General features: G+C 39.2%; 1 protein-coding gene across 4 annotated transcripts in view; it reads left to right on the top strand.

Moving 5' to 3' along the window:
• Nucleotides 1-12406, top strand: part of LOC135783434 (E3 ubiquitin-protein ligase TRIM39-like) — an 83049-nt gene extending 70643 nt beyond the window's left edge. For all 4 annotated transcript variants that reach the window (XM_065294153.2, XM_065294154.2, XM_065294156.2 and 1 more), the window contains 6 exons: nt 6354-6829; nt 7222-7317; nt 9492-9725; nt 10171-10312; nt 10598-10624; nt 10717-12406. In XM_065294153.2, the coding sequence (XP_065150225.1) occupies nt 6377-6829; nt 7222-7317; nt 9492-9725; nt 10171-10312; nt 10598-10624; nt 10717-11282 (1518 nt within the window). In that variant the 5' untranslated portion in view covers nt 6354-6376 and the 3' untranslated portion in view covers nt 11283-12406. The remainder of the gene's footprint in view (nt 1-6353; nt 6830-7221; nt 7318-9491; nt 9726-10170; nt 10313-10597; nt 10625-10716) is intronic.
• Nucleotides 12407-20253: the final 7847 nt, after the last annotated feature.

Here is a 20253-nt window from a genome sequence, read left to right as displayed (position 1 = left end):
AATGTTTACATAGGCTTCTTATATTGAGGTGCAGAAATGAACATCTGTTTGTACTATTTAAGCTTTTTAGTTGTTCAGGTGTGTAATATCTGCAATTTAAATTGTTGTCTATATTAATACAATGTTTTTCATCCTCTCCATCATAATTCAACTCATCAAAGGCCATATGAAGATGGAATCATATTCAAGTTGATTGGTCAAAACGTTTGCTGGGATCAGATACAAATAAAAATAACATCTATACACAAAACCCAAACATACATACACGTACATATTTATACAGATAACGTTAATTTTCTGCTGTGGTAAACTAAGCCAGCTATCTACCCACAACATTATGTTGAAAGCTTATAAGGAAATAATTTTGGACCAGCAATAATATAATAATCTGAGAAATACAACGCTAAACTTCAAAAGAAAATTGCTCTCCCCCTTTTGAGATACATAAATTGAAATACCAGAACACATAATAGGGGAAGATTGAGCCACCTCCGAAAACATGTCTCAGTAGTAAAGACTTTAAACGTCATGAACAAAATCAAATCCGTAATTTGTCAATATTTGCTTAAAGCTATCGTCTACGATTTCAAAGATTGTTCATTATTAATAACCTCGTTTATATGCTGGTTATGGTTCTACAGTAACATCCTAACAATATAAAGAGAAAAAAGAATTTAAAAAATCCATTCAGTCTATTGGGTGTATGGTAGCAGATAAGTTGACCAATGTAAACTGTCCAGCCGGACAGCTTACATTGGTTAACTGCTCTCATCCAATCCCTGCTACATTTGAAAATCCACCTCGTGCTCGCGTCTCCACCCCATCGCACACCACCCCGCCCCTCTCCTGCCTGCGACATGAAATTTGTGTCAGTGTATGGTAGCTAGCGAAGCAGCAACATAGATTAGATAGATTAGATTCAACTTTATTGTCACTGCACATGTAGGTACAAGGCAACGAAATGCAGTTAGCATCTAACCAGAAGTGCAATAAGCAGTAAGTACAGAATAAAGGTCTATAATATGTAAGTCTCTTACTGTGGGTGATGCGGAGTCGTAACTCATCCATTTTGTTCACCAGTGACCGCACATTAGCGAGGAAAATGCTGGGTAAAGAGAGCCGGAGCGGTGTTAGCTTTAGCTTGGCTCTTAGACCTCCGCGCTTCCCCCGCCTTTGTTTACGATCTCGACGCCGCCTGCGAGCACTTCCGCCCGGCCGGGTAGAGTGCGAAGCCTCGGTTGTTCTAGCGTTCTAGAGTCGAAGATTGGTGATAAAACTGCTGGTAAAGTCCTCACCGATACCCAAAAGCTCCTGTCGGGTGTATGATGTTAAAGCAAAGCTGTTCAGTACGAACAGACCCGAGATGAGCAGGAATAATACTGCAAAATTGCAAAAACTGGAGAGACGCTCCGCCATTGACTGTTGGAGGAAGCTTCTGGGAGATTTGGGGCTGAAAACCGACGCCGACACGGCAGACTTTTGTTGAACAGGTACGCATTTATTTATACTTTGTATTGTGTGAGTCTGACAACATGCTGTCGGTCGGCATCGGAATGTTAGCCGTTTAGCATCGCGTATCACGGGTCAAAATAATTATATTTATAAAGTCATTTCTTGAAGCTCAGGAGGGGAAACGTATGCCAAACGTTGTTGTGAAAGTAAATAACGTCAATTACAATCATAATTGTAATTGTACATTCCTTCAAGGCTTTATGTGTTTACTGCTCGGTAAATCTCTGTTCTGATGTTTACTACCAGTGATCACAGCTTGAATGAGTGACTTTGTTCAGGTGGTTCCCCGGGGGGAGGGATCAGGTAGCACAGAGGGGCGGGATGAGTTTTTTAAAACTTACTAACCGTCTCAGGCTTTCTCTACCGATTTTCAACATCGTACACTACAGCTTTAACAGTCAGGTGAAGCATACGACTGTATTTCCAAAGTACTGAATGCTTGCACACAGTGCACGGACCCTTGGTCGATCAGCTACAATCGTGCACAAAAGTTAGTGAATAGCGTTAGTTAGTAAAGCTGCTATATAATCTTTAGCTTCTGCGACTGATGTAAATCCTTTCCTGCCTCCCTCTTTCAGTTTAATGATGGGAGCTACTGCGTAATATCATTGCACCTGAGGGAGGGAACGAGACGTTGTGTTCCTCATGCCACATCGCTGACCTTCCGCTGACCAGCTGGTCTTTAGATCGGCCTTGGCACTAAAACTGAATGAAATCACATTCCGGCCTCCGTGTAATACCCGGATCTACGGGCAGCGTCACTGTTCACATAACCAAGACGTTCCCCTTCTACCGCTCACTCGACATTGTGTCGATGAAGTGACACTAGGGGTTTCCTATGTAAGATGCTGCAGTGCTGAGCAAGTTATTACCTATGCCAAAGGGATGTTAGCTAGCAAGCAGTGCGTTCCAGGGAACTTTGCATTTGTCAATAACCATCCAGTGCACAGGGAAAGTGAAACGTACCAAAAAGGAACGGAAAAGGGTTTCCACAAAAGCATGGGATAGGATGCCAGCCTGACACTGGGAGGTCTCAAAGAGACATGTGGAGAACACGACATACAAACAAAAGGTATAAATTAAAAAATTTCCCAAAATAATGGAAACAAACTCAGAGCCAGAGCAACACAGCATGAAGCTAGCATGGCATAGGGCAGGGTATAACACGCCCTGGGAAGACCCAATGTTTACAAAAAGAACACCAAATGTGGAAATATAAATCAGGATCAAAAGAGCCTGAATAAATGACAAATGGTGATGTCCTAAGAGATCGCCAGAAAAAATATCTGCTCTCCGTAAGCTGACCTAGAGCAAAAATAATACCCACATTCACTGCTAAGGGGGAAATAATGGGAGAAAGATTTTGGCAACTATTAAGTGCACAATCCAGGCCCACTGATTTCGACCGGGTTCGGTGTTCAGAGCAGAGACCACCCAGGAAGACACTGTTTATACCTTCAGAATCTCACAAAAGGTGTAAAGAGTAGCCCAACAAACAAAGATCAGATCAGAAAATGTAAGATTCTAAGGGTCCAGGTAGGTGCAGAGTGCACATACTGGACACAGCAAGAGTTGGGACATTACTAGGAAGGGCTTGGAGATTCACTAGCTGATCTTGAAAGGGAGTGGTACGAACCTTGGGCACATGGCCGGACCAGGATCTCAAGATAGTGGCATTAGTGGCAGAGAAGCTTGCAGATCCCAAACCCTCTTGACTGTGATTCAATTCAATTAAATTGTATTTATATAGCGCTTTTCACAGTTACTAACTGTTTCAAAGCAGCTTTACATTAATAGAAACAGGGAAAAACACAGAAAAATCGACAGATAGCATAACATAATACAGACAGCATAAGCAGCAGAATTTGCTGCGACTATGAATCAACATTATAAGTCAAGCCAATGAAGGCTGACTCCCCAGAAAAAAAACCGGACTTTTTTTAGCTGGGAAAAAAAGTCCTAGGAGGAAAAAACCCTTGGTAGATATATATAGATATATATCAGGCATCAGCTGGGCATCACGTTGAAAGGATGGCTAGTAAATCAGGGATGTTCTGACCTTCACATGTACCGGAACTGGGTCTGTTTGTCTCATTGTCCTCGGGATCGAGGATGAGACAGGGAGAGAAAAACAAAATCCTATTAGCGTAGGGGCCGTTCCCATGTAATGCAAATTAGCGTAGGGGCTGTTCACATGTAATGATCAGGAGGGCACTAAGTTTGAATGATACAAAGGCTCAAAGGGAGGCTTCTGAGGTCCAAAGAGGGAATAGAGCTAGCTAGCATTAGCAGAGTGCCTCTGGGGAATCTGACAACCTGGTTGTGCTACCCTACAGATTACCCATCAAGTGAGACGTGGTTAGCCAAAAAGGCAGGCAAGTACACCTTCAAGGTAGAGGGAGACAAAGACTTTCCATTCTTTCTAGAGAAAGGTGAGCACGAAGACACTGGACATCTCTGTGGGTCCTCAGCACGGGAACAACACCAAGTCATAAAAGACATTATTTCAGGTCATAGAGCTGCCATGTAAAGGGGGCTCTAGACCTAGTGATGAAATACACTGCAGCCAACAGTAGGTTAGCCAAGTCTTTCGCATCCCATCCAAGGGCCAAACATAGTCCAGAGGTCTGGTTGAGGGTGCAGAGTTGTGCCCCCCTTAAGAAGGAGGGTCCTTCCTTAAGGGGACCAGGCCAGGGAGAAACGGTCACCAAGAGTGTAATCTCCATGAACCAAAAAAGGGCCACCCTGCTCTTGAAACTCCTTGAATAGCCAGGAGAAATGTATCAGGCTCACTGGGAAAAGGCATACTTCAGTTCACAGCTGACCTCAGGGCTTTTGGAGTATTATATGCTGAGGTGAGCCTCAGAGGTAACCTAGGAGACCGTTGAGCCTCGTAGAACCGAACCCATATGAATTGAATCACCTAGAAAGAACCAAGAAAAGGTGACAGGTGAGCTGCAGCATGCAGTGAAAGTGTCAAACGTCTTGGCGGTTGACATGTGCCACACCGCCATACTTATGGGATGAATCAACACGTGCTTGCCCTGAAACAAAGATTGAAAAATCTCTGCAAAAACCATGAATAGTTTGAGGCAATCCAGAGATCGCAGGCCCGAAGCACTATTGGTGCTTGAGGCATCTATAGGACCACGATGCATCGGCAGACTTGCTCGAGGGACCACGAGAAGGTCTGCTATGGACTGATAAAACAGTGGCACGCTGGAGAGTCGAAACTCTCCGCGTATCATGGTGTCACCATGGGATTCGGTCATGAGGCCAATGAGGTATAAACGAATACTGTTCTCCGTAAAGTGGGAAGGGCAGCTTCAATTACCCTCCTGAGGGTATGAGGATGGCCCGAAGGGGAGATCCCACCCCTCAAAAATAGACTGCAGGACAGATCAGTGTTGAGGGAGAATGAAGTATGTGTCCTTTTGATCTGACTCCTGTATTTCTGTAATAAAAAACATGAGGCGAGAAGAGCTCTGTTGAGAATACGCAAAACAAGGAATGGTTACACCCACCCTTTTAAGCTATCACGGGTTGAAAAACACGCTCTTTGTGTTGAATGTGGCAGACTATATTCCAAAGAAGGTCATCGAACTTCACCAACAGCCAGGGGCTCTCTCTCCACAGGGGAGAAAAGAGTGCCGTTGAATTGCAAAAAATGGCACTGCTAAACCACCATTATGGGCAGAAAACAAAATACTGAACCAACACAATAGGCAAAAATGGTCCAGCAAATGAAAAAGGGTACTAAAACCAGGCATAACTAAGTCACACGCAACTACAAAGTACCAATTAGCCGGCACAGAGCGCTGGGGTCGGGTGGAGGGTCCAACCAGCCCAATTTTCTGAACGGCCCAGGAAAGCGCAGCTAACATCTGGGTGATCTCTCTGACAGCACCAACACAACCGAGGAGAGGGCAACCGAGTTATCAGCCACTAAATGGAAAAGCTCACCATGCGATGTTGCAACTGTTAATTTTTACTCCTATATAAATTCCAAAAATTAACCAGTAGACAGCTATAAAAGTTGTTTATTAATACCCAATAGGAACTTCAGCGATTGCACAGTCACACTGGGCAATGAGCAACGGGTAGGAAAAAAAAAACAGACACAGATTGCCACATTGAAAGCCCAGCTCACCCTTAAAGCTCACTACAGCATCTGCGTGCGCCAGAGCAGCAGGGGGAGCAGCTGAGGGAGCTCTCTGGGAGCTCTCGTTACCAATATGGCGGAGGCGGACAAGCATCTTAGCTGTGTACGAAACCCCTCCCTATCCACTATATAGTGCACTATATTGGGGGTCGGCCAATTTGTAGTGGTGTCCGAAACCTAAGTGAACAACTTCATACCCTACATTCGTTCATTACTTTATTTTACTTAATTTTGAGGGTACATTCGATGTACACTCGCTCACACTATTTCCCATGATACAATGGGAGACGAACGTGTAACTGGAATCAGCTACAGGATACTGATATTAAACACCAAAAATTTACGTTTATACACTTTTCTTAGTTCTTGTTGTCAGTTATTTTCAACTTTAAAAATTACTGCCACCTACTGGACAGGAATATGAAGCACAAGTATGGAAATATGCAGTTTCCTGCTGCACAAGTTCTCGCTATAAATGCAGACAATGTAATATTATTTACTGGTCCAGAGATATAAAAAGTGACTATTATTGCTTAATACGTTGTAATTTATTCTTAAAAAAGGTTTTAATGCTTTTCCAAACTAACCTTTCTTTCCTTTTGTGACTTTGTTGGGCTTAACCCCGTAATGCTTCCTTATTTATTATTATCATTATTATTATTATTATTATTTGTCTTAGGTTTAACTGCTGACACAATCACAATGGCTACAGAAGATTCAGTCATCAAGAGCTGTGGACACAGCTTTTCCAAGAGTTGTCTGGATCAGCAGGTAGACACCAGTAATCCACAGTGTCCTCAATGCCTTGAGGCTCTTCAGCGGGCGCAGAGGGCCGACTTGAGTCTCTTGCCTGTTAAAAGTGCTGAGATCCCTTGTAACATGTGTGAGGAAAGCCAGACCTTCAGTGCTGTGAAGTCCTGCTTGACCTGTTTACTCTCATACTGTGAGCATCATTTGAAGCCGCATCAGTCTATGGAGAGGCTGAAGGGTCATAAACTGGTAGAACCAGTGGAGAGATTGGATGAGAGAGCGTGCAGTGTCCACGGCAGACCCCTGGATCTCTACTCTACCCGAGACAAACGCTGCATCTGTGCCTTATGTGTGAAACCTGGTGTAGATGTCATACCTGTGGAGACAGAGAGAAAGATCAGAGAGGTATTACAAATTCATAGATTTTTGAAATTCAATTTTATAGGGCATTTTTTAAAATTTGTAAAATGAGCCTTAAACACTGTAAAGATTGTACAAAAAAATCAGTGTACCTGGTAATTATCAAGTTGTGGGAACCAATTGTCCCCACAAAGATAGGAATACCAGTATTTTTGTGACCTTGTGGGGACATTTTGAGGTCCACATGAGGAAACAAGCTTAAAAATCAAACAGAATGATGTTTATTGAAAATCAAGTAGCAGAAAGTTTTCTGTGATGGTTGGGGTTAGGGTTTGGGTTAGGGGAAGGGAATGGAATGTACAGTAAAAAAGTTAACATTACCTCTATGGAATGTACCCACAAAACATGGAAACCAGATTGTGTGTGTGTTTCTACAGGTCGATCTGCAAAATACTATTAAAAATTTGGAAAGTATGATCAGTCAGAGAGAAAAGAAACTTGAGGATCTTCAAAACACAGTGTCAAAAAATCAGGTAACTCCATTTCTCTTAACATGTCTATGTAGAGACACCATACTTTAGAATGAAATGTGGATGATTGTGTGTGTCTTCATGTTTCATATTGTGCAGTAAAGCTGCTGGGGGATTTAAATGTCATAGGTTTAAGCAGGGCTGTGCAGACATCTATGGAGGGACCTATGCAGGTGCGCAACATGGGCACATGGAACAAAGCTTATTAAGATAATTTCTATTCTTTTTCTGTTCTGAACTTTTTGAATGATAATAATCATATAAACAGAACTGGTCATTTGGAGGATAAGAAAATAAATATTGTAATAACAATAGTTCAAAGTATAAATAGTTTTTAGTCAAATAAGATAAAAAGACCATACCCCTGGACGGTTGTGCAACTTTTCTCCCTCAAACTGCAAGAACGAAGTCAACACGCACATTTGTTTAAATGTGTGTTTGCAGTGTCCACCCTACAATGAAAAAATCCACCCTCTTCTTTTTAATCCCCATTAAATCAAAGCAGTCTCATTAAACATTGCCGTTTTGATTCTGTTTTTAATGTGATGTCACACTGATAAAGCCCCGCCCACAACCACTAACTGAAAGTCTCTGATTCAGACAGTGTTACTAGATCTTAGATAATCATAGGTATAGGTAACCATAAATCCAACCTGATCTCACCAATTTCCGTGGGATTTTGCTCATTGGCATTGTCCTAGACTGGTTACTGAACTGTTTTGTCCTATTGTCTTACAGTACCATTGTCACTCCGGGTTTAGGGTTAGACTTACATAAAATTACATCCTTACCCAAACCCAACTCTAACCTCAACGCCAGGTGACAATTGTTTAAAGTATAGAAAATATAAAAGAATAAAGCAGAAAAAAATAGTATAAACCAATACTTAAAGTGACATACTAATGTAAACACCAAATCTAACCCTAAACCGAAGCGACAATGGTTTGAAAATAAGAAAAAGAAGTGACCAATCCGTGAAAATGCAATGGAAAAAGACAGTCCGTGGCAGGGCCACGAAAAAATGCGAAGATCCGTGAGAATGCCACAGAAAATGAGCAAAACACTTTGTGAGATCATGTTGATAAATCTGAGTGGACATCCATGACATATGGAGTCCCACAGGGCTCAGTTCTTGGGCCGCTTCTTTTTATGTATATGATACGCATATCTGCAGCTATGAAAATGACACTGTAGTGGCAAAAAGCCTTAGCTTAAATCTTCATAAGGAAATATTTAGGAGACAAAGGTTCCAGGTGCAAAACAAAAATTGTTTATTCGCTCGAGCCAACAAAGTGAGACAATCCACACCCCTCAAAGAGATGTTCAAAGATCATCTGCCCTCCCAACATCTGACTCCCATTTTTATACAGTAAGATCAAACACTTCTGAGATGACGTACACTCTTCTCATTGGTCTCGGTCTGCCACAATTAATTTACTTGTTTGATGTAGCAAAAGTGCAGCTGAATCCTTTCTCATATCTAAAATGACGTATTCTGCTTATTGGTTCTCATGGCCTTGGCCTAGCTTGCACCGATACATTTTTGTTAATATAGCAAAATTCAGCTAAACAACTTCTCTAATCTTTAAATGACTTAGTCTTTTTATTACTTCAATTGGCCTTGGCTTTCCCTAGCACAACCAACTTATTGTTCATGTAGCGAAGTATAGCTGGACAACTTCTCTAATCTAAAATGACATACTCTTGTTTATAGGTTGTTTCGGCCTTGTTTCATAATAATCTTGGCGAGAATAATCGTGGCATAGTCTTATAATCTTATATCGGGACAATAATCAGGTGTAATATTAATACAGTATATGATTAGTAATATACCCAACAGAAACTACCAAAACACTCAAGACCCATTTACTCCCTTTGCAAGTGCATTGATGAAATCAACAGTTGGGTGTGTCAAAACTCCCTCTAGTTAAACAAAGACAAAACTTAGGTAATTTTATCTTTGTTTTTATTGTGATCTCTTATTTTTACAGATTTTTTATTTGAAATGATTTGTTTCTATGGAAAGCACTTTGTATCTGGTCTGTGTATGAAACATGCCATACGAAACAATTTGCCTTATCTTGCCTAAATGGACTTTTGGAGATTGGTGAATGTGTGCCTGAGTCTGAATCTATTGAAAGACAGAGAATGATCAGTTGCTCCTCTACTCTTCACAGGCTGAGATAAACAGAGAGCAGACAGCAATAAGGGAAGTGTTTTCTGCAGTGATGGATGCTGTGAGGAAAACTGAGGAGGAGCTGCATGCTCCTCTAGAGGAAGGAAGAAGGAGTCTGGATGAGGAGATGAAAGTGAAGGCGCAGCAGGTTCACAAGGACATCCAAAAGTATACAGAAATCATCAACGGGTTTAATCAAACTAAGAATGAAGAAGACGACATCATCTTTCTCCAGGTCAGACACTAATATTGTATACTGTATATTTAAAGGATTATTGTATACCACCCATAAACAAAACATTTACACTCATCTAATGTATATGAGGCCTTTGTATATAATTTAAAAGTTTAAAATATCAATATTACTCTAACAGAAAGACAAGACATTTATTAACCTACTTGAGCTTTAGGTTCATATCAATCAACTTTATATAAAAAGTTATATGAAACAGATGAATATCTCACATGCTCCATCTAACAAAACAAAAAAAACACATCAGTCTTTTAGTGTTTCCAAGAAATGGACAAATCAGATTTGAAGTAATATATATATATATATATATATATATATATATATATATATATATATATATATATATATATATATATATATATATACATAATACATATATGTTTATAATGTGTAATGTAATGTTTTAATGTTTTTGTTCTTCTATTAGTTGTATCCATCGGCACCTGCTGAATTCAGAGATGATCTGAGAGTTTCTATTGACACTGAACTAAACTTTGGCTCCATGAGAAATATAACCACATCTGTTTTAACTTCTATTAGGACTCAGCTGGAGAATCTTTGCTCTTTTGGTAAGAGATGATGATGATGTTTGACAGTAGTGATGTATTGATTGGGGTTTACTGATGTAAAATCACTGATAGTGCCATTGCATTTTTCAAGGTAACTTACAATAACACTTAAGTACCATAGTATGTAAAGAAAGTTATCATACTGTATCGTAGTATATATCAGAATATTAAAATTCTGTATATCGGTGTAATATTACATCTGATAAATGCATCATTATTATCATCACTGTGTCATAGTGCTGCCACAGTTCTTGTATGAATAAACTCTTTAAATGTTTTTTGCAGAAATGAGAAGAATTCAGAGGTTTTTAGGTAAGAATAAAAATGAATGAATTCCTGAATCATTGTTTTGATTTATGAAGCTTTCAAACTTTTCTTTAAGTGAGATTCTTCTCTTTCCAAAGTGGATGTGACTCTGGATAAAGAAACTGCACATCCAGCTCTGGAAGTGTTTCAAGATGGCAAAGCTGTAAAAGTCAAAGGAAATGGTCATAATATTCCAGGCGACCCCAAGCAATCCGTTCTGGTGAATGGAATCCTGGGAAATCTTCAGATCAAGTCTAGAAAAGCATTTTGGGTAGCGGAGGTGGGACAGAAAACGGGCTGGGAACTGGGTGTAGTGAGAGAAAATGCAAACAGGAAAGGAAAAGTCTCCTACAAACCCAGTGAGGGTTATTGGATCATTGTGTTCTGTGATCCAAACACGTATGGAGCTTTTGAAGAAAAACCTGTTCAGCTGCATCTCTCCACCAAACCTCAGAAGGTGGGAGTATTTGTCGACTATGAGAACGCTCTCATCTCCTTCTATAATATGAACGATCTGTCACATATTTACACATTCACTCAGTGTAGATTCAATGGTACGATCCGTCCATATTTTAATCCTCATCCCAACAAAAATGTCAAGATTGCAGATCCAATGATCATTTCTTCTGTTAATCCAAATAATAATCATATGTCAGAGGTGTAACATATACAGTAAATATCTACATATAATTGTATATTACTTAATATTATGGAAAAAGTATAGTGGATCAAAATATTATGGTGATTGGGTACTGCATGGGTTAAGGTAATAATGAAAAGATGACAGATTTGTAGGTAGATTTTGAAGTGAAGTTGGGTAAAAATGTAATGTGTAAGTACATAGATATGTAAATTAAATCTTCAAAATGTCTTGTAGACTGTGTTTGGGGTAACGCATTACAAGTAGATTACTTTTTGACGATATCTGATTAAATAATGTGATCATTACTTTATAAATGTGCATATTTAACCCCTTACCTGGGTGGTAAAATGGTGATGTACACTTTCAAATTAATATAATTCTGGCATGTTTTTTTTTAAAGTAGACACTTTGAAGTGTCCGTTTCTGGCACGGCACTACTATGGTTCAGGTCTTACCTATCAGGGAGGTAATTTAGAGTATCCTGGAGAGGATACGTCTCTGAACCCGAACGTCTCAATTCTGGGGTACCTCAAGGCTCAGTGCTTGGACCACTGCTCTTTTCTATATACATGACATCCCTGGGTTCTGTCATTTGGAAACATGGCTTTTCCTACCACTGCTATGCCACTCTGAAGGATTATTATTTCCAGCTGAATTTAATCACTCATATATCATGCAAATATGATAATTTGAATATTACATGGTCAAAACATGAATCCAGCACCAGTATTCCTGGTTTAGGAGGAATACAAAGGAGTAGCCTAATGGTCATTTTAAGGATCTGATGGCCGCCATTTTGAAAATGGGGCCTTTCTTGGAGTCAAACATTGGTAAACTTTTAGTATGTTTTTATGTACATCTAATACTACTTTAAACCTTTTGTTAGATTTTTTTTGGTCAAGCCATATTTGCAGCTGACTAAAAAGACCACTAGGTATCCTAGTTTTAACAAACATACCTTACTAAAAACATAACTTGTGTGCATTTTGAGGCAAAACAAAGGGCACTGATTTATTTTAAGATATCAGAGCAAGTTCTCTTCAGTTTGGACAGCTATTACATTTATTTTAGTGTAGGACTAGTCTAATCCCTGTCAGGGAAACCACCCCATAGTGTTATAATAATTTATATGCATTCCTATGGGGTCAGTGTCATACATTTTTTTTATTAGCAGATGGCCTTGAAATATGCAAACTACACTTTTAGAGCTTTCCAATGATATAAAGTTGGCAAGATTTTTGAAGTTCACAATGTGTGTAAACTCATGGGTGTGCCAAACAGGCTTAGGCACAGCAATAGGACGCTATAGCTTTAAATTCAGGGGTGGAGCTAAAGGATGGCTACAGCCACCATAGAACCAAAGTCCCTGGTTAAGACATTAAAATTATGTTTTGGATATGGAACTTGATCATGTCTGGATGATAACATTTAGGTCACAAATCTTGTGCGAATCACAACATACAGTGGCTTGAACCAGGTTGTACATATGAGATGCACATCACAAATGTAGAAATTACAAAGAAATGAGAAGCCATTCAGAAAATAATACATATGTAAGGCAGTGGTTCTCAACTCCAGTCCTAGGGACCAACTGCTCTGCACATTTTGGATGTCTCTCAGATCTGACACACTCAGTTCAGTTCATGGAATCTGTCCTAATGAGCTGATGATCTGAATCAGGTATGTTAAATAAGGGAGACATGCACAATATGCAGAGCAGTGGGTCCCGAGGACTGGAGTTGAGAACCACTGTATGTAAGGCAGGGATGGGCAACTTCGGTTCTGGAGGGCCGGTGTCCTGCAGAGTTTAGCTCCAACTTGCCTCAGCACACCTGCCTAAAAATTTCTAGTATGCCTAGTAAGACCTTAATTGGCTGCTTCAGGTGTGTTTCATTATGGTTGGAGCTAAATTCTGCAGGACACCGGCCCTCCAGGACCGAAGTTGCCCATCCCTGATGTAAGGTATGTATTAGACAGGGTTGACCAATCCTGCTCCTGGAGGGCAGTTGTCTTTGCAGAGTTTAGCTCCAACCCTAATCAAACACACCTGAAGTAGCTAATTTCAGGTGTGCTTGATTAGGGTTGGAGCTAAACTCTGCAGACACCAGCCCTCCAGGAGCAGGATTGGTGACCCCAGTATTAAATGCAATGGTTTCTAATTTGTACCACAAATACATTGGTTAAGAGTAGTTTTCCTTAAATATACCTGGGTTTGATTAACTATATGTGACCCGTCACGGAAACCAGGGACTCAAGTCGGCAGCACAAGTTTCGAGAAAATGAGAAACAAAGTTTTTTTTTCGAAATTTGTGATTTTCGTTTTATTGCAGAATCTGTTAGTTGAGATTACGAAGAAGCCTCTCCATGTTTGAGATAGCAGTTTTTGTATATTTAAAAGCGTACATTTTGCGGTTAAAATAGGCTTGTTTTTGCGGAGATTCTAGCGTGCAGCGGGGGGGCGTCATTGTCTGTGTGTATATTTACATACTGTATAAGCTTGTGTTTTCGCCTCCGCCCCCAAAGGTAACAGCGTGAATACTAAATAAGGATAGTTCGCCCAAAAATGAAAATAATGTAAGTAATGACTCACCCTTATGTCGTTCTAAACTCGGAAGACCTCCGTTCATCTTCGGAACACAATTTAAGATGTTTTATCGTTAGATTTAGTCCGAGAGCTTTCCCCTTCATTGAAAATCTATGTATGGTTTCCATGTCCAGAAAGTTAATATAAACATCATCAAAGTAGTCCATGTGACATCAGTGGGTCAGTAAGATTGTGTTGATGCATCGAAAATAAAGTTTGGTCCAAAAATAGCAGAATTACGACTTTATTCAGCATTGTCTTCTCTTCCGGCTCGAGCGTGAAGTCACGTGACTGTAGTGACGCGCTGCCCTGTTCCTCAGATATGTTTGCTAAGTTTTTTTTTTTTTCAAACTTATAGCCTGCGTCTCCCCAGACTGTAAAGCTCGGGCGCACAAAACAAAAGAAAAATAAAAGAAGCTGGGGTGGAACAAATAACAGTCAGCCGCATCGTACATCAGCCGCGTCACTGACTTTATGCGGCGCCGCAGTCGGAAGACGTCAAAGTACCGCGAGAGCTCTTCAAGAAATCTTACGGAGTAGTTTAATTTCGACTCGCTCTCGCGGTACTTTGACGTCATCTGTATGTCAGTTCTTGCAGCGCAGCATGAGTCCAAACACACAGAAGTTACACAGATATCTTTGTATTCTTCATATAATTGGTTACATGTTTTGTCTATCAATATTTTCCATGAAGTCATTGGCTGATGGAGGAACGAGCGAGCCATTGGTAACCTCTCTAAAGGATGTCACGTTTTCGACGGCGCTGTTTGGATGATCTATTATACTACTTCCCTATTTTAAATACAAACTTTGAAGGCGGGTTCATGTGTTTAACGGAGTGTAAGCTCATATACCCTTACATGTTACGATTTAAATAGTCTTCAGATTATATATTATATTGTATTACCAGACATTCATGCGAAATCTGATGTAAACAATCTATATTTCACGGATTATACGCATTTGTGGACAAATATGGTCATTGGATAATCTGAAACAGACTGGATTCGACTTGTGATCCCCACAAAGGTAAAAGAGTCATGTTTATTTTTGCGGGTTGTCATTTGGTCATAAAATACGACATATGATGCTAGAACATCTCAAAAAGGGTTTTACAGGGGGCATGGCTTAGCTAAATGAGATGTAAATGAGCCCTATTGTCTCCCCCAGCTGAAAAGAAGAGTCCCTTTCGTCTCGATTTTCTCGGTTTGAGTATTTCTGAGTTCCTATATTCAAATGGCCACAACTTCTCCAAATCTTATCAGATTTCCATGTGTTACACATCGTTGGAAAGCTTAGAAACTGCACTTTCAGAATCTGTGAATAACTCAAAATGCCCAGATCCGACTTGTGTCCCTACTTTCCGTGACTGGTCACATATATTGGTTTACATAAGTATAGATTGGTAAACTTAAATTTGGTAGAATTAAAGATAAACATCTGTATAATCCTTTTATTTTTTGCATTTTCTTTGTAGATAACAAATTTCATCAAACATGGTGCCTTCTTATGCATGTAGGTTAACGTTCTCATACATTTTTCAGGCCAAATATATCCATAATTTAAAAATGCACTGATGTTTACAGGTTTTCTACTATGGCGTAGTGACTACACCTGTGTATTTCTGTCTTCTTTTGCCTTTTCTGGATCAGTTTTAGGAAGAGGTTATGTTCCCTAGCTCAGGTGGCCATTGGTACAGTTGCATATTTAATATTTCTTTTCTAATCATAGATGATGCACCTGCAGGTTATTATGAGCATATTGGAGCATATATAAAGGATCCACTCTGGTTTCCAAGTGAGTACGCACACAGCCAGGAATTTGCCTGTAGCAGTGTTTGGCGTGCAGGTGTGTTGGTCCACACAATTGTCCTGTCCCGTTGCCAAGTCGCATCTTGGCCCCTATTAACTAGTCAAGTCAAATCAAAGTTTATTTATATAGCACAAATTAAATCCAACTGTGGTTGATCCAAAGTGCTTTAAACAAAGAAATAGAAAAGAATGGAAAACAAGAATGGAGATAAAAATCAAATAGCAATCAGACAAAGTTGTATATACATAATAAGCAGCGCCGATTATGTAGACATAGTATACATATACACACACATATATACCCATTTACATACACGTATATACCCATTTACATACACACATATACATACATACATATATATATATATATATATATATATATATATACACACACACCTGCAACCCTACAGATCTGCATATACATACCCAAACATTATTTGAATGCTAGAGTGTAAAAATAAGTCTTTAAACTTGTTTTAAAAATATCCAGTGATGGAGAGGTCAAAATACTCAAAGGTAAACTGTTCTAGAGCTTTGGGGCGGCTACAGAAAAAGCCCGGTCACCTTTTGATTTGCAGCGAGATCGAGGGACAGTGACTGATCACAAGATCTTATTGACCTGACAGCTGTGTATGGCTTAATAAGATCAGAAATATAATCTGGGGCTATGTTGTGCAATGCTTTGTATGTAAATAGAAGGATCTTAAAATTGACTCTGCATTTTATGGGGAATCAGTGCATTTAGGCAAGGACAGGGGCGATATGATCATTTTTTTCTAGTTCCTATCAGCAATCTGGCTTCCGAGTTTTGAACTATCTGCAACCGAGACAATGTGGATTGAGGTAAGCCAACATAGAGTGAGTTACAGTAGTCCAGACATGAAGAGATTAGTGCATGGATCACAATTTCAAGGTCTTTACTAGAGATAAAAGTGTTTTACTTTTGCTACAGATCTTAGTTGAAAAAAGCTACTCTTTACAACTGCATTTATGTGCTTGTCAAATTGGAGATGGACACCAAGATTTTTTGCATAGTTATGGATGTTTTTACTTAAAAACCTATTTATGTTTTACCTGAGTCGTAGGTAGCAGCAGGACCCAGAAGCATCACTCATTCTCTAGTTCAGTGTTCTTCAACCCTGGTCCTGGAGGACCCCCTTCCAGAATGTTTTAGATGTCTCCTTAATCAACACACCTGTTTCAACTTATCAGCTTGTTAGGGAGACATTCTGGAAGGAGGCTGATGAGTTGGTTCAGGTGTTTTAAATAAGGAGACATCTAAAACTTTCTGGAAGGGGGTCCTCCAGGACCAGGGTTGAAGAACACTGCTCTAGTGGATTGGAAAATATAGTTGAAGGTCGTTGGTGTAACAGTGATAATTTACATTATATTTCTGAAATATTGAGCCTAAGGAAACCATGTAAAGGGAGAATAGAAGAGGCCCAAAAATGGAACCCTGTGGAACACCACAATGGATAGACATAGAGGGTGACATGAAAGACCCAATATTTACAAAGAAGGTTCTCTTTAAGTATGAGGTGAACCACTGTAAAGCCAAGCCCTGGACTACATTAAAAACACACTAAAGGCGTTTCAAAAGAATGTCGTGGTCGATAGTGTCAAATGCGGATCTCAGATCTAAAAGTATCAGGATTGCAGAAGACCTGGAATCAATAGACAGCAAGATGTCATTTGTGACCTTCAGCAATGCTGATTCAGTGCTATGCAATGCTCAAAACCAGACTAAAATGGGTCTAGAATATTAAAGGTATCCAGGTATTGAGTAAACTGTAAAATTGCAACTTTTTCCAAAACTTTGAAATGAAACAAAGTTTAGAAATAGGTATATAATTGTTATGCACAATAGGCTCAAGATGAGGCCCTTTTAACAGAGGGTGTATGATAGCATGTTTAAAATGTTCTGGGAAGACGCTGTTTATCGAAGAGCTGTTAAGAGGGTGGGGCCTTTTATATATAAAACCTCTTTAAACAGAACACCTGGCAGAACATCTGATTGACAGAATGTTAATTTAATCTGGGTTAGGTTGGAAGTTAACCTAGAGTACTTTTGGCCTATTTCTATTTCTTGCAATCATGTTTGAAAAATATTTTGTTTTAGCCTGATGGACATGTTTTTGGTCTTTTTTAATTTGATAGGTGGCTTGGAGACCATTGTTTTTCCACCTGCACTCAGATTAAACTACTATTTAATCAAATAAATCCCCTAATGTTGAAATTAACGGATTGGCGTGTGTCTCTTTTTTATCTCACAATCCAGGGAGTGCTGGCCATAACAAAGACATTTTTAAAATAAGAGTGAAAAAATCTTTCTAAAATCTTTTTCTGCTTTATGCTTTCCTGTCTGAAATGTGTTATTTCAACCACAATGCACTTTTTAAAGACAAGTGAAAATTGTATGGTCCTGTGTGTTTTTACTTACCACAGTAAGGAGAACTGCTTAGCAATCCTGACAAATTTATCAACTTTAAATTTTTTAACAGACGCTTGAAAATGTTATCCCTTAATAAAGGATTCTATAAAATTGCTAAGATACAAGTAAATTGTTCATATATATTGACAGGTGCCATCATAAATTTGTCCTTTTACATTCTTAATTTTCATTCTGAGGTGAACTAACCGAAGTCGAGATAATAATATATGCATTCAACTGAAAGTGAATAGAGCTTAAAAGAAGGAAAGTTAATCTTACAGTATGAATGGGTAAGTCATTATGTGTGTTCAACTTCATGCGACGCTGCGCAGACCAATCGGCGGCTGACTTGAAGCAGTGCATTCCGGTTAGTAATTTTGTCCGACTTCAGGTGGCGCTGCAGGCACCTGACTGTGTCATATGGTTTTTAAGTACCGCGAGAGCATTTCGAGAGTAGCCGGCTAGCTCAGCCATGTGTGTTATATTGTGTCATGTAATAAAATAAAAATGAAAATAACAAACTCTATTGCTATTTTAATAATATAGGCTTGTTTCCCGTTATTTTCGGGTATACAGTATAAGCAGCAATTAAAATATTCAATATAAAATGTTTCTGGTTGCAACTTTTTATTAAAATGTTTGTTTTTATCAAATTCAGCATCCAATTCACTTCATTTGCGATTAAAAACAAGGAAACACGAGGCACACGTCACTACGGCAAGCAGCAGGTGACCAGCTTGACGGCTCCGTTTTCAGTTCCTCCCTCGACTGCAAGCGGCAAACCTCGCTGATCGGTCTGCGCAGCGCCGGATGATCTCGAAAACACCTAATGCCTCGCTCAGACATCATTAAGTGAATATTTCAAATAGCACAGTCACTACCAATCCAGCTTGCCCTGTTTCCCATGCTGTTTCAGCCATAATACAATCTCAGCAGCATTCACATTAAAAACAAGACTTTCAGGTTGGACTATAAAAATATGATGTCCCTTTCGTACTCAATTAAAGCAACACCAAAGAGTTTTTTTTACCTTAAAATAACGCTTCCAAAACAGTTTCAGTCATTCTTCCACTCTAAACAGGGTGAACAGCACTTTCACATTCGCTTTGCAGCCCTCTATCGGCCAAAACCGCACTAAAGAAGTTTCCAAACGTCAGGTAGTGGTCCTGTAGTCCGAGTGAATACTACAAAAACTTGCTTTACGGCAGACCTACAATCCAATCAGAGCCAGCTATGCCTCAGTATTTATGACAGTGGGTAATGGACAATTACGCTTCTAACCTGTAGGGGGAGCAAAGAGCCAAAACTCTTTGGTGTTGCTTTAATAAAACACAATGAATGTTTTTATAGTAGAATTTCTGTGTTGAGATTAAACTGAAGAGTGAATGAACACAGAAAACAAAGGGTTTTATGACAGTGTGTCATTATATCAACAATTTATTTATTTCAACCCAAATTATTTTATTACTGTCAAGGTGCGATAAAAATATAATATTAATGTATAATAATAACTCAAAATATTTTGTTTAAAAGCATCTAGGGGTCAGCAAAGAGGAAATAAAATAAATCACATAAAGTGTTACACTGAACATTTTAAAGTGTTGCTCACATAAGAATGACTGTAATTAATTATAGCATTGTTTTGTTATGCTTACAAATAGAAATATGAGGTACAGTTTCTTGAGCAGATTGTGAAAAATCCTATACAGCAAGAGACACATGTAAAGGCCAGTACTGTTGACATTAAAATATGTAAATGTGTGGCATAATAAAAATCTCTTCAGTGCATTTTTCTTTTTAACTATCTCAAAGTCTTTTAATATTATGCCTTACACCAATAAATGAAGGCCTGTGAAAACCAAATTACCCTAAACCACTTTGTTCTGTCTGCTTAATACTGATGGGAGACTTGTGTAATGTAAGAGTTTACTTAACCATACGGTGTCAAATGTGTACTACAGATTTAAGTGCGCATGGGTTCGGTTACAGTGCTTATAATACGCTTTGCATAAAAATAATAAAGGCCTATAGAAACTTTAATAAATAAATTCATGTGTATTGTCTTCTGCTGTACATGCAGGTGGCACACATTGAGTTACAATATGGCTGTAAGCAAATACATGCAAAAAACTGGGAGCAAAGAGGGTGTGGCATTGTTCCATGGAA

The sequence above is a fragment of the Paramisgurnus dabryanus genome, chromosome 2 (assembly GCF_030506205.2).
Source record: "Paramisgurnus dabryanus chromosome 2, PD_genome_1.1, whole genome shotgun sequence".
NCBI lineage: Eukaryota > Metazoa > Chordata > Actinopteri > Cypriniformes > Cobitidae > Paramisgurnus > Paramisgurnus dabryanus.
This window is presented reverse-complemented; position numbering and strand designations above follow the sequence as displayed.